Source organism: Taudactylus pleione, unplaced genomic scaffold (assembly GCF_031769625.1).
Source record: "Taudactylus pleione unplaced genomic scaffold, aTauple2 ptg000136l, whole genome shotgun sequence".
In the NCBI taxonomy this organism is placed as follows: domain Eukaryota; kingdom Metazoa; phylum Chordata; class Amphibia; order Anura; family Myobatrachidae; genus Taudactylus; species Taudactylus pleione.
In genome coordinates this window covers 4306797-4319683 of record NW_028284538.1, presented here as the reverse complement: position 1 = coordinate 4319683, position 12887 = coordinate 4306797, and the positions used below count along the sequence as shown (strand labels likewise).

Here is a 12887-nt window from a genome sequence, read left to right as displayed (position 1 = left end):
ATTGTAGATTAAAATGTCTACTTTGTCATACACTGCTGTGGCAATGTTTAGTACGGCAATCAGTTTGCCTTATTAAACATTGTTGCTTTAAATTTGACTGCTAACTCGCCAAAATCTCAGCAGTTTCAGGAGCCCGCAACCCTATTTGGCCCTGTGACTGGGAGGTGGAATGTCACAGAAATATGGCTCAAGTACTGAGTGATAACTGTTAGAAGCAAGGGAAAAAGTACAGTTCAATACTGTATGTTCATTTACTGTGTCATCTCTGAGCCAGCGTGCTTAACATGTGCTCAGTTGTGACAAGCAGAAAACAAAAGAAATAGATACATGCCAACATATCAGTAGTTTATGTACTTACTAACACTGGGCCCCAGAAAGGGATACCACTTAGAAGTGAAATGCTGAATGTTGTAACAGCCAGACCAATACCGAGACCAATCTGCAAGACGGCTGCAATAATCAGCACAATCTAAGGGAAAAAAAGGAAAATATCAATTAGAATTTTTTTTAAAAAACAATTGCCTTGGCCCAGGCTTCTTAAGGTCCTAAAACGTGTGTCATTGGTTTAACTTATTGTTAGCAATCCCTGCTAAGTGTCACCTGCAACTGGTGCTGATGGCTGTTATACTTCAGTATAAGATAACTGCACTTTTAAAAAAATACCACAAAGCTAAAACTCAGTTTCCCATTACAATAAACAGGCACATACTTAACATCTAATACTGTACCATAAAATTCAAGGATAAATAGTTTTTTGTTTTTTTTATTACCATGAGAGTAATGCGCGGCCGTCAACCGCCCGCCTGCCGCGGGAGGAACAGAAGGGCTGTGCCCAAAAATGTGACTGTCTCGCTAAAATCGGGAATGATTGGGAGGGGTGCACCCTGTATGGGAGTGGCACCCCTGTTCGACTGCACTGGTCGAACATGCCTCGGGCCGGCCCTGTTAGTGATGAAAATCATTTTACCTCAAAATAATTTCTTTCTAATAGAAGGCGGGAGTGTTTCAAGTGCTCTAGCACTACGTGCAGGTTTCTGATTACAGGAGACAGTTTTCGTCATCCCCATGCAGGGAAGAAAAGCCAAATTTGTCACCATCTGTGGGCTATTTTATATAGGTAGGAGGAATGGTGACTCATCAGTTCTCTATTCATTTTTTTTGGTTAAGGGCAAAGGTGATCAACTTGTTACCCATCACTTTGTAGAGGCTAAACATAATTTTGCAAGCTTGAGGTACCGTGTGATAGATTGAGTTCCTCCCCTAACACGAGGTGGGAGTAGGGATCTATTGCTACTAAAAAAGAATTAGAATGGATTCATAGGTTGGGGGTTATGATCCCGAACGGGGTGAATGATATGTTACCATTGACATGTGTTTTATAATATTGAGTATTATCTTCTTGGTAAATCCTTCCGATTAATTATATGTGGTTCTTAGATTTCTTGTGGTCAATAGATGGTTATATGCTGTGTGATAGAAGCACTGGAGAAGTATGGAATGGCTTCTATGTATGTACTAGGTTCCTGTCATATGTGTTCTGAAACCCCCAGAAGAAGTCTGTTTGGGAAAAACAGACTAGAAATGTCGGCTTTAGAGAAAAGCCGGTTTGGGTTCTGGTGGTGTGGATGTGAGGAGAGGGGGGCTCCATCCACAGGCCACTCTTGCTCTTCTTGCTCTATTCTTTGGCTGCTTTACTGAATAAGTAGGATTGATTGATGCAGAGGTACTGTATAGGCACATAGTGAAGGGATTTATTTGCTGACTATTTGCACTCTTGTGGGTAAATTTACTAAGATTCGAGTTTGGTTGAGATTGCAATCTCGGGTGAGTTTAGGCATGTTTTTCATCTCGCAAATTTGCTAAAAACAAACTCTTGTGAGATTGGGAGAGAGGGCCTGATTCAGACCCGGACGCTATTTGCGGACGCTTGTTCTAAAAAAGGAGACAGATATTTAAATTGAGCGCTTGCTCTTTGCGGTGTGTTGACGCCTCTATGTCTGAGCGAGCGTCCGAAAAATGCGCTTGCTATTTTGTAAAGACACCCCTTTGCCGTTCGCATCACACGTCATCTCCGGTATTTATTAGATTAATCGGGAACATCGAAAGGCATCTGAACTGCTCGCAGTGCTTGTGGTAGGATTTTCTTCCCGCTATCACTGCGAGCAGTTCAGGCTAAAAGACAACTAAGTAACGTGGTCGATGACGCTCCTTTACTAATTATGCACTCCCATTAAAAGCCCTTTTGACCGTTAGGCACGCCTGCATTCGGATCTCCACTCCCCCGCTTTCAAGCACCTTCCCCTGTTACCACCCACAAACTGTACATTCTGTCAATCAAATTAGTAGCCCCTCGCTGTTTTATGAGTGCACGATTTCCAACCACAATGACTGGTTTGTGCATGCGCATTACGAACCATACGCATGCTCAGTTGTGCGAACATCGCTCACAGCGAACGAGCGGCCGCTTATGAGCGGCTCTGAATCAGGCCCAGAGTTCTTTCTGCTCGCTCCAAAAACTCGGGTGAGATCGCAAACTCGAATCAACTCACCTTCGGGCAAACTCAGAATTACTTGCAAATTTATTAAGATTCAAGATTACAATCTCTAGTGAGATTGGAGCAAACTCACAGAGAAATTTAAGTTTTAAACACTCCATTTCCTGAGCTGTGAATTTGCCAGAAACATACACAGATCAGTGTATGTTTCTGCATGTGTACTTAATTTAAAGTGTTTATATTTTTAAAAAAATTATGTAGGGTCCCCTACCAAAAGACATAACACCAGCCTGGACTGGTCAGCCAGTCCTGTTCCAAAAACGAATAGGGTTCCACCGTAATTTAGGAACCAGCACTTGGCTGCAAGGCCAGTCCCGGTTTTAAATATAGGGGGGAAAAATTAGTGTAGGGGTCCCCCTATATTTAAAACTAGCACCAGACCCAAACCGAACGGGGTGTAATGCCAAAGCCAGGAGACCCTATCACTGGGGCTCCATGGCCAAAGCATTCGCACCTCAAGCTGGTCAACCCAAGTCGGGGATCTCAGGGTGAGGTGGGAACCCCCCAAAAAAAGGGGTCACTACTCTCCCAAAACCCTAGGCTTAGGCTGTAGCCCGGAGCTCTTCCCCACACCAGTGGGCTGTGGGTACGGGGGTAATAATGTGTAAAATAGTTGAAAACTATTGTATTTTACAGTGGAACTACAGGTGCCAGCAGGCGGCCGGCACCCGTACCCCCACTGAAAAATAAATAGTAAAAAAAAGACAGAACACTCACACCGTCTAAAGTAAAAGTTTCTTACACACCTACCTCACTCACACATTCTTACCTGTGCCAGCTGATCTGTCCCCTTGTCCCATGTAGATTCCACGGGTGTTCCTGAAAAAAAAGATCTGATACTCACCTCCATCCTCGCGCTGCTCTCCGTAGCATCTTGGCAACATAATAAACTGAGAAACCAAACCCAAATGGACAAGTATTGGTATGTGTTGTCACACATACCAATACTTTGCGAATGCCAGCTGATGGACCTCCTCTGGAAATCCCACGGGCCGCCAGCCAATCAGAGGGCGCATTACATGTAGCGGCCGCTTATTGCCTGGGATCCATGTGTAACCGTGGGATTTCCCGAGGAGGGTATGTGTTTCAACACATACCAATACTAGCCCGTTAGGGTTCAGCTTCGTGGTTTGTTATGTTGCTTTGGCCATGGAGACCCGGTGATAGGGTCTCCTGGCTGTGGCATTACTCCACGGTCGGTTTGGGTCCGGTGCTGTTTTTATATATAGAGGGACCCCAACGCAATTTGTTTCCCCCTATATTTAAAACCAGGACTGGCCCTGCAGCCATGTGCTGGTTTCTAAATTACGGTGGAACCCTACTCGGTTTGTTCACAGTAATTTTTGGAACCAGAACTGGCTGAGCAGTCCAGGGCTGGTTATGCTTCTGGGGGGGGGCCCTATATAATTTTTTAAAAAAGATTTAACCCTTTTTCAACAAACAGACCACACAAGCAGCCTTCACATATCTCACTGATATGTGCAGGCTGCTTGCTCAGGAATCAGTCAGTGAGAGGTGCAGGGGGTGAGAGAGGGAACCAGTGAGAGGTGCATGGGGTGAGAGAGGGAACCAGTGGGAGGGGCAGCTGGTGAGAGAGGGTGTCAGGGAGTAAGAGGTGCAGGGGGTAAGAGAGGGAATCAGTTATTGACAGGAGACAGAGGGTATCAGTTATTGGTGCAGGGGGTAAGAGAGGGAATTAGAGAGAGGGAAGGGGGTGAAAGAGGGTGTCAGGGAGTGAGAGCCTGAAGTGCAGGAGGTGAGAGAGGGAATCAGTCAGAGGGGCAGGGGATGAGAGAGGGAATTAGGACCTGATTCAGAGCCGCTTGCAAGATGCGATCACTTGCTGGCCAAAAGGGGACAGATATTTAAATGAAGCGCTCGCACTGCATCACGTAAGGACGCCCACTGTGTGTTGGCGAGCTACGGCAAAGTGCGCTCGCAAGTGTCTGAAGACGCCCCCTTGCCACTCGCAACACACGTCATCTCCGGGAAATGTGTGATTAATCGGGACCATCATGAGCCATCGGAGCAGCTCGCAGTCCTTGGGATTGCCTATCCCCGCCGCAAGCACTGCGATCAGTGCGGGCTGAAATACATGCAGGTGACGTGTACAATGATGCTACTTTGCTAATTATGCACGCCCTTTAAACTGCGTTTTGGAGGACTGACACGCCTGCGTTCGCAACACAACTCCCCCGTTCACAAGCACATTCCCCTGTTACCACCCACAAACGGCACTGTCACTCAAAGCAGCGACCTGATAGTGGCTCACGAGCTACCAAAATCAGATTGCAATGAATGGCTTGCGCACGTGCACTGAGAATTATACGCATGCACAGATGGGCGAAAATCTCTCAGAGCGAGCGATCGCGCCTTAGCGAGCGGGTCTGAATCAGGTCCTTAGTGAGGGGGACAGTTGGTGTGAGAGGATGTCAGGGATTGAGAGGTGCAGGGGGTGAGATAAAAGCAGGAGCTGAAAGAGTAGCAGGCAGTAAGAGGTGCAGGAGGTAAGTAAGTAAGGGGTCTATGTACTAAGCAGTGATAAGTGACAGAGTGAAAAGTGATAAGTCTGTGATAAGTGCCAGCCAATCAGCTCCCAACTGTAATTTTTCAAACACAGCCTGTGAGATGACAGTTGATGGGCATGTGGGGAGAGACAAAGGAAACATGAGAGAAAGCAGAAGGGACACATGGAAGACATAAGAGAGGTGAGCAAAGTTTGTTCAACATATCCTGCTTTATAGTGTTAAAGCATCTACAACTAAAATCATAAAAATCCCTAAAGTTTTCAGTCTGTGTGTGTGGGGGGAGGGGGGAATTAAAATTTCCATTCCCCCGCTTCAAAAATCGAGCACTGCTATATATATTATTATTATCGTGTACATATATGAATTGAATGCAGACATATATTTATAAATGGGCCAGTGACTCATTTCAGGGGTGTCACACACACACACATATATATATAAGCTCATTGACAGCTGTCATGACTGGGCCCTTGTTAATTTCAGTCAGAGGACTGAGTGTAGGGGGTCACTGGGAGGGAAGGCAGCAGCCGATGAGGGCGAATATAGGACTACCTCATAGACAGGAACCAGTAGCTAACACCGGGTGTTTGCATAGACCTAATCAGAGGTGTGGAATCTAACCCACCGGGGGTCTTCACCAGTGACCCTCGCAAGAGGATATGGTCTTTGCAGTGCCCAAGGAGCAGGTCGCGGCCCCCTGGCTAGGTACCCTGTAAATAGCGAAGTAGGAAACCGATGGTGAATATCACTAGAGAATATCGGTAGGAACCGATGCTGCATATCTGGAGGTTATCACTGAAGAATATTGGTACATACCACAGCTAAATACACTGGAGAGTATCGCAGGAGAATATCGGTGAGGACCAATGTTGAGTATCACTGGATGATATCTGTATAGACCGATGTTGAGTATACTGGAGAGTATTGCTGGAGAATATCGGTAAGAACTGATGTTGAGCATAACTGGAGAATATCGGCATGGACCAATGTAGAGTATCACTAGAGAGTATCACTGGAGAGTATCGGTAAGGACCACTGGCGAGTATCACTGGAGAGTATCAGTGGAAAATATCAGTAAGGACCGATGAAGAGTATACTGCGGTGAACCAGGAAGAACACACTGGAGATATAACCATGGAGTGGAGCCTGGAAAGGCAGGCTGGAGCAAACAGCAACAAGAAGTAGAGAAGTTGTTCAGGCAACATCCTGTTTTCCAGAGTCCTGCTTTATACCCTAAGGTAGCTTGCTATAGGCAGACAAAGGGCCTGATTCAGAACCACTGCCCGCTCGCAAGTGGGTCGATGGTCTGCACTGCGCATGCGCACGATGCAGGGAGCTCCGTCGTGCGCATGCGCGAGACGCGACGAGCGAAGGACTTTCCTTCGCTCGTTGTGTCTGATCAAAGGGGGCGTGCTGTCGATGTTGATTGACAGCACGCCCCCTTTGGTGGGCGTGCCGGGGGCGTTCCCAAGGGAACGCCTACCATTAGAAGCCGGCCCCACTGACATCACTAGTGAAGTCAGTGGGAGTGATTTTGGCTCTGATAGAGCCAAAATCACTCCGGGCCTTGCGGTTGAGAAACTCAACCGCAGGCTTCGGCTCGCAGTGGCGATGGTCGCGATGGTCAAGACCATCGCGACCAACATCCTGCACGCTCGTATATGCTGTGGGTGGTGACCCACAGCTATACGAGCGTCCAGGAGGATGCTCCATAATTATGGAGGTGGGCCCTGATTCAGAGCGAGCGCTCTGGTCAGAGCGTCCGGCTCTGAATCAGGGCCAAAGTCAGCTGACTGACAGCAGGAATTTCCTTGGTGGAAAGTCTGGTCAGCTGACAGAAACAATATGGCAGTGCCCTTGATGGCAGCAGCGGGAACCTCACAAGGGGAATGCTAGAGTCCTCAGCCCTTGGGGAGAATAGACAATGTGGCCACCCGTTTGGGGTCATTGTCCTGCTGCAGAATAAATTTGGAGCCAATCAGACACCTCCCTGGTGGTATTACATGATGGATAAGTACCTGTCTGTATTTCTCAGCATTGAGGACATCATTAATACTGAACAAATCCCCAACTCTATTTGCTGAAATGCAGCCCCAAACTTGCAAGGAACCTCCACCATGCTTCACTGTTCCTGCAGGCACTATCCAGCGGTACAATGAGTGAAAAATAATAAATTATTTTTTGTAATCTGTTATTTATTCCTGAGGTATATAAACTAAAATGAGAGTTTTTAGAAGTGGAGATGTTGCCCATAGCAACCAAGCAGATTCTAGCTATTATCTTTTAGAAGGTGCTAGTTAAATGTTAATTAGAATCTGATTGGTTGCTACGAGCAACATCTCCACTTCTAAAAACTCTCACTTTAGTAAATATACCCCCTAGAGACAAACATGCTATTTCCAAATGAATATTTGAAGTTAGTGTCACATTTCTCAGCAAATATTTGTAAACCAATGGAAGATATGTAAAATGCGCTGTACCATACAACTTATGTATATTTCTGCCACAAAAATTCTACCATAAATAGCAAACATTTATTTATTGATGTAAGTTTAATAATTTGCCATTAACAAAAAGGTTTTCAATGCCCATATTTGAATGTTAGCTAGCTCTGACATTACAAACCGATGTGACTTATATCTATGGGGGGTTTTCTACCCTTGAAAAGCAAAAAAGCGAAATGCGCATCTGCATTTTGCTGCTGCACTGTACTCTGATTATTTAAATGTCGATGAGAAAAGATATATGTGCCTGTTGCATAATTATAGAAATATAACAGATTAACAATGGGGCAAATGGGGAAAACAGCTCCAGGCCTCCACATAAACATAGACCCATCACCATGACAGCATGATGAATGACATCCACCAAGCTGACAACACGGTCAGCCTCACATAATAAGTATTAAAATTGTGTTTCCATTTTCCTCACAAAATGGTGCAATATTCTCCAATGTTTACTTATTTAGCTAGACTTTGGGCAGATAGTACAGGGAGCGTAAATGCCCACATGGCACTGGCCACACCCACACAGCAGCAAGCTCAGCTCCTCAGCTTCTCACAATAAGCCCCTAATCATTTTCAGCCCCAGGGTCTTGTGATCTTTAATCCGAGCCCAAATGAACTTAACAGCATTTGAAATCATTATTAGGTGTCGGTAAGAATGTACTTGTAAGCCTTGTATGCTTGACAAATGCTTGGCAGAACTATACCTGTTTTTTTTTTTAGATAGACCCATCTTTGGGTATGTAAGGATAAACATTACTGCATTAACGTTCATTTTCCATGTGTCTTTTTTCTGTATATGATCTGAGTGCAATTGTGTTCAACTGTAAATGTTGCACATTACGCTGTTTAGGACAAAGTGTGTGGTCTGTTTATACAATAACACAATAACTAGTTGATTAAGTTATAAAAAGATAAATGTTTCATTTGCCTTTGTAGGCACTTACCCCCAAAGCTTTTGGCTTGGATTTCAGAAATGTTCTATAAAAAGGTGTTGATGTAGCTATATTTTGTGGCATGACTGTAACCAATATCAGCTGTGGAGGCGGTGTTGGGATGACATTCTGGTGAGAGGTTGGTATTGGTGTGTTCATTTTGGGAACAACTGATATGGTCTCATAGATATTAGGAGGGAATTTCTCATCAAAAATCTTGATAAACACTGGTGTGTTCATATTAGGAACATCAGAGAAGGTGGTAGCTGGTATGGTCTCATAGATATTAGGAGGGATTTTGTCTTCAACAATCATGACAGACACTGGTGTGTTCATATTAGGAACATCAGAGAAGGTGGTAGCTGGTATGGTCTCATAGATATTAGGAGGGATTTTGTCTTCAACAATCATGACAGACACTGGTGTGTTCATATTGGGAACATCAGAGGAGGTGGTAGCTGGTATGGTCTCATAGATATTAGGAAGGGTTTCGTCTTCAACAATCATGATAGACACTGGTGTGTTCAAATTGGGAACATCAGAGAAGGTGGTAGCTGGTATGGTCTCATGGATATTAGGAAGGGTTTCGTCTTCAACAATCATGATAGACACTGAAATATAAAGCAAAGAGTAAATACAATTTTGCTACATAACCAAACAATCACAATTAAGCCAAACCTGTGTTTATGAACATCGGGAATTAAATATTTTGTTACACCTTCTAATTTCTCATTGTAACAAACGTCCTTAGAGGGAAACAAAAACGGGTCCTGAGTCTGAATTGAATTGAGCACCACATTTGGCATAGTGATTGGCATTGCTACACCCCAGTAATTACTTAAATTCCTGAACAAGGCACTATCTGTATGGAGTTCATATGTTCTCACTGTGTTTGCATGGGTTTCTTCTAGGTATTCATTTTTCCTCCCACACTCCAAAAACATAATTATAAGTTAATTGTATTTTTTCCTTTAGACTTTTTTCCTAAAGTTTATCTATATAATGTCCTCTGCAGATCACCTCAATTAGTTCCTCCTCATATGGCACAATAGACTCTAAATCATAAAAACAAGAATAAGGGGCACCAAGCAGAGGTATGTTTTGCCAAGAATCACTGTAGATTACAAATAAATACATTAAACAAATATGCAAATTAATAAGAGAGTTTAGGATCCTGCGCTTCACTCGATTGCTGCTATGTAGTGATGAATGGGTGGGTCCCTAGAGAAAACAATATAGAATAAAAGATATGTATGACTAAAGCTGGGCATACATGCTACAATTATCAGGGCGATCCGCCTAATATCCGCAAATTGCCCTGATAATTGCGTGTGTGCGGGCGACCGAGGGTTAAATATCGCTTGGCTGGGCATGCCAGATCGACCAGCATGCTCGTCCGATGCAATATTTTTGAGTTAAAATGTCGGCCGCATTGGGCAGTGTATGCCCTGCCACGGCCAACAGACATACATTTCCTGTGTTCCTTCCCGTGGAAGGAACAGGGAAATGTCTCCTCCCCAGGGGGAAGAGCGCAGAAGTCGGGGCTAATACACTGAGCTATCTCACAGTGTATGCCGCCAAAGCCGGCCCTAGGCAGAGACAAACTAAGCAAATGTCTAGGGGCATCCAAGCCCCCCTAGGGCCAGCGGAGGTTTGGTCTTGGCATGGCCAGGATACTTGCTGCCTGCAGAGTCTCTGGCAGCTGCTACTGCCACTGCACAGTGTCCACGATCAGAGCTCAGAAGCAAACAGTGAGTGGACAAAGGCAGAACAGCCGGTGGTGGTTTGCGGGGTGGGGCACTTGGACAGCAGCTAGTGGTTAACACTGGGGCGGCATGCACCGGGACGCGGTGTGCCAGTCTGAGCCAGAAAAAGTGGGTCCACCACCCACGACTTGCTGTACCTCGAGTCGGGCGGCTCTGCAGGCTGCACTCAAGTAAAGTAAGTCTGGAACTGGGTGAGGGCTGGTGTACTGTGGTGCTCACTGCTGGGAGAGGTATGCTCTGCTGGGATAGGTGAGAAGTGCTGTGATCAGTGCTGTGCTAGGAGAGGGGTGCTGTGATCTGTGCTGGGAGAGGGTTGATGTGCTGGGTGATGGGTGCTGTGATCAGTGTTGGGAACAGAGCACAATGGTGGAAAGTGAGACCACGCCCCTTCCATGGGGCCACACCCCTTTTCTGGATCCCATGGGAGGAGACACCACCCAAAATCTTGCCTAGGGCACTAATTTGGCTAGGGCTGTCTCTGTATGCCGCCGACATCTGCGGGCTGACAGGCTGCCAGATAAAATATCTGTCGGTCTCACAGGCATTTTATCTGGCCATGTATGCCCAGCATAAGCGCAATCACAGAGGCAAGAGAACATCAGTAATATAAGGTCACTTGTATATCAAACCGAACATTAAAATAAATATAAAGTTCACCAAATAAGGTATGTATTATCTTCTGTTTCCGTATAGAGTCCTAGATGGCCGAATATCAATAAGTTCTATTTGTATCACGGTAAGACACCATATGTAAACAAAAAGGAGAGAGAGGGGTCCAGAATAGTGATATACCACACGTTTAACTCAACATAAAATCACATTTGGTTTCCAAAATCACAGCATATACCATATGACCAGTGTGTGTAGAGCAAAACACATCTAATATACAACCTAACATGCAATCCAAGCAAATCAAGGCATACCAAAAGAAGCGGGTGCATTAAAATACACCTATACATGCATGTCAGAAGTTCACACTTTCTGGGAAGAGATATCTGTGCAACTTGATTGGCATACAGCAAGGTAAGGATTTCCTGTGTCCCCAAAGTCGACTGTATAAGTTTCACCAACGTGTTTCAACTCAAACCAGGAGTCTTTAAAGAATTAAATGAGTAACCATATATGAATATAAAGCCAGCACTTTAGATTGTGAGCGTATACCACTACAAGACTATAAGTACAAACACACAAGAAACAGAAGGACGAATACCATACAGAGGGTGGGGGGGGTGTAGGGTATGTGTGAATTACACAGACAAATGTGTACAGTGAGGGAACGGGATGGAGCAGGGGAGAAATTTTGTATTTTTGGCCAACCTATAACCCTTGAAAAAGGCCAAACTGGGCAGTAATGCATTGGGACACCCTATTCATCTGAATTGCTACACTTCTTCAAAACAGACATCTGAGATCCCCGGCCCACCCTCTGCAAGCCAAAAAAAAACCATTTCCCACTTACTCCATCCCCTCACTGTACCCATTTGTCCATGTAATTCACACATACCCTACACACCCCCACCCTCTGTATGGTATTCATCCTCCTGTTTGTTCTGTGTTTGTGGTGGCATATGCTCAAAATCTAAAGTGCCGGCTTTATATTCATATACTGTTTGGTTACTCTACTTCTAGGGTGGGGAACCTCCGGCCCACAAGGTGAAATCATCCAGCCCGGCCGACTGTTAGCGGCAGCAGCAGAATCAGTGGCGGCACCTAGCGCAGCAGGAGAGTGGGGATGTCAGGTTTGTCATCGGAGGCAGGTAACGCAGCGAGGGAGAGGGGATGTCAGGATTGTCATCGGCGGCTGGTAGCCAATGACAGCCCTGACACACCCCTTCCCCCTGCTGCGCTATCAGCGGCGGCAGGTAGCACAGTGGGGGGAGGGTATGTGTGTCAGGGCTGTCATCGGCTATCAGCAGCGGGAGGTAGCACAGCAGGGAAGGGTGTCAGGGCTGTCATCGGGCGGATTAGTGCAGGGGCTCTCCCCCTATCAGCGGCGGGAGGTAGCGCAGCGGGGGAGGGTGTCAGGGCTGTCATCGGGCAGATTAGTGCAGGGGCTCTCTCCCTATCAGCGGCGGCAGGTAGCACAGCGGGGGGAGGTTATGTGTGTCAGGGCTGTCATCGGCGGGAGGTAGCGCAGCGGTGGAGGGTGTCAGGGCTGTCATCGGGCAGATTAGTGCAGGGGCTCTCTCCCTATCAGTGGTGGCAGGTAGCACAGCGGGGGGAGGGTATGTGTGTCACGGCTGTCATCGGCTATCAGCGGCGGGAGGTAGCGCAGTGGTGGAGGGTGTTAGGGCTGTCATCAGGCGGATTAGTGCAGAGGCTCTCTCCCTATCAGCGGCGGCAGGTAGCACAGGGGGGGATCAGGGTGTCAGGGCTGTCATTGAGTGGCATGCAGGGCTCTCTCCCCATCAGCGGCAACAGGCAGGCAGCGCACAAGGGGGGGAATCAGGGCTGTCATATGGCTGCCATTGAGCTGGTTAGTGCAGGGTCTCACCCTAACAGCGCGGGCAAGCAGACATTTTTAACCAAATATAGGATGCAAATTTTAAGTTAATAATTTTGTATGGCCCCCGAATGAGTTTCTAAAAATCAAAATGGC

At 46.1% G+C, this 12887-nt stretch overlaps 1 protein-coding gene across 3 annotated transcripts in view; it reads right to left on the bottom strand.

Annotated features, from left to right (window-relative positions):
* The window catches only part of LOC148522928 (uncharacterized), a 120733-nt gene that overhangs the window by 64633 nt on the left and 43213 nt on the right, over window positions 1-12887 (bottom strand). For all 3 annotated transcript variants that reach the window (XM_088473566.1, XM_088473567.1, XM_088473568.1), the window contains 2 exons: window positions 8535-9133; window positions 359-469 (listed from right to left, as the gene is read on the bottom strand). In XM_088473566.1, coding sequence (XP_088329692.1) covers window positions 359-469; window positions 8535-9125 — 702 coding nt within the window. In that variant the 5' untranslated portion in view covers window positions 9126-9133. The remainder of the gene's footprint in view (window positions 1-358; window positions 470-8534; window positions 9134-12887) is intronic.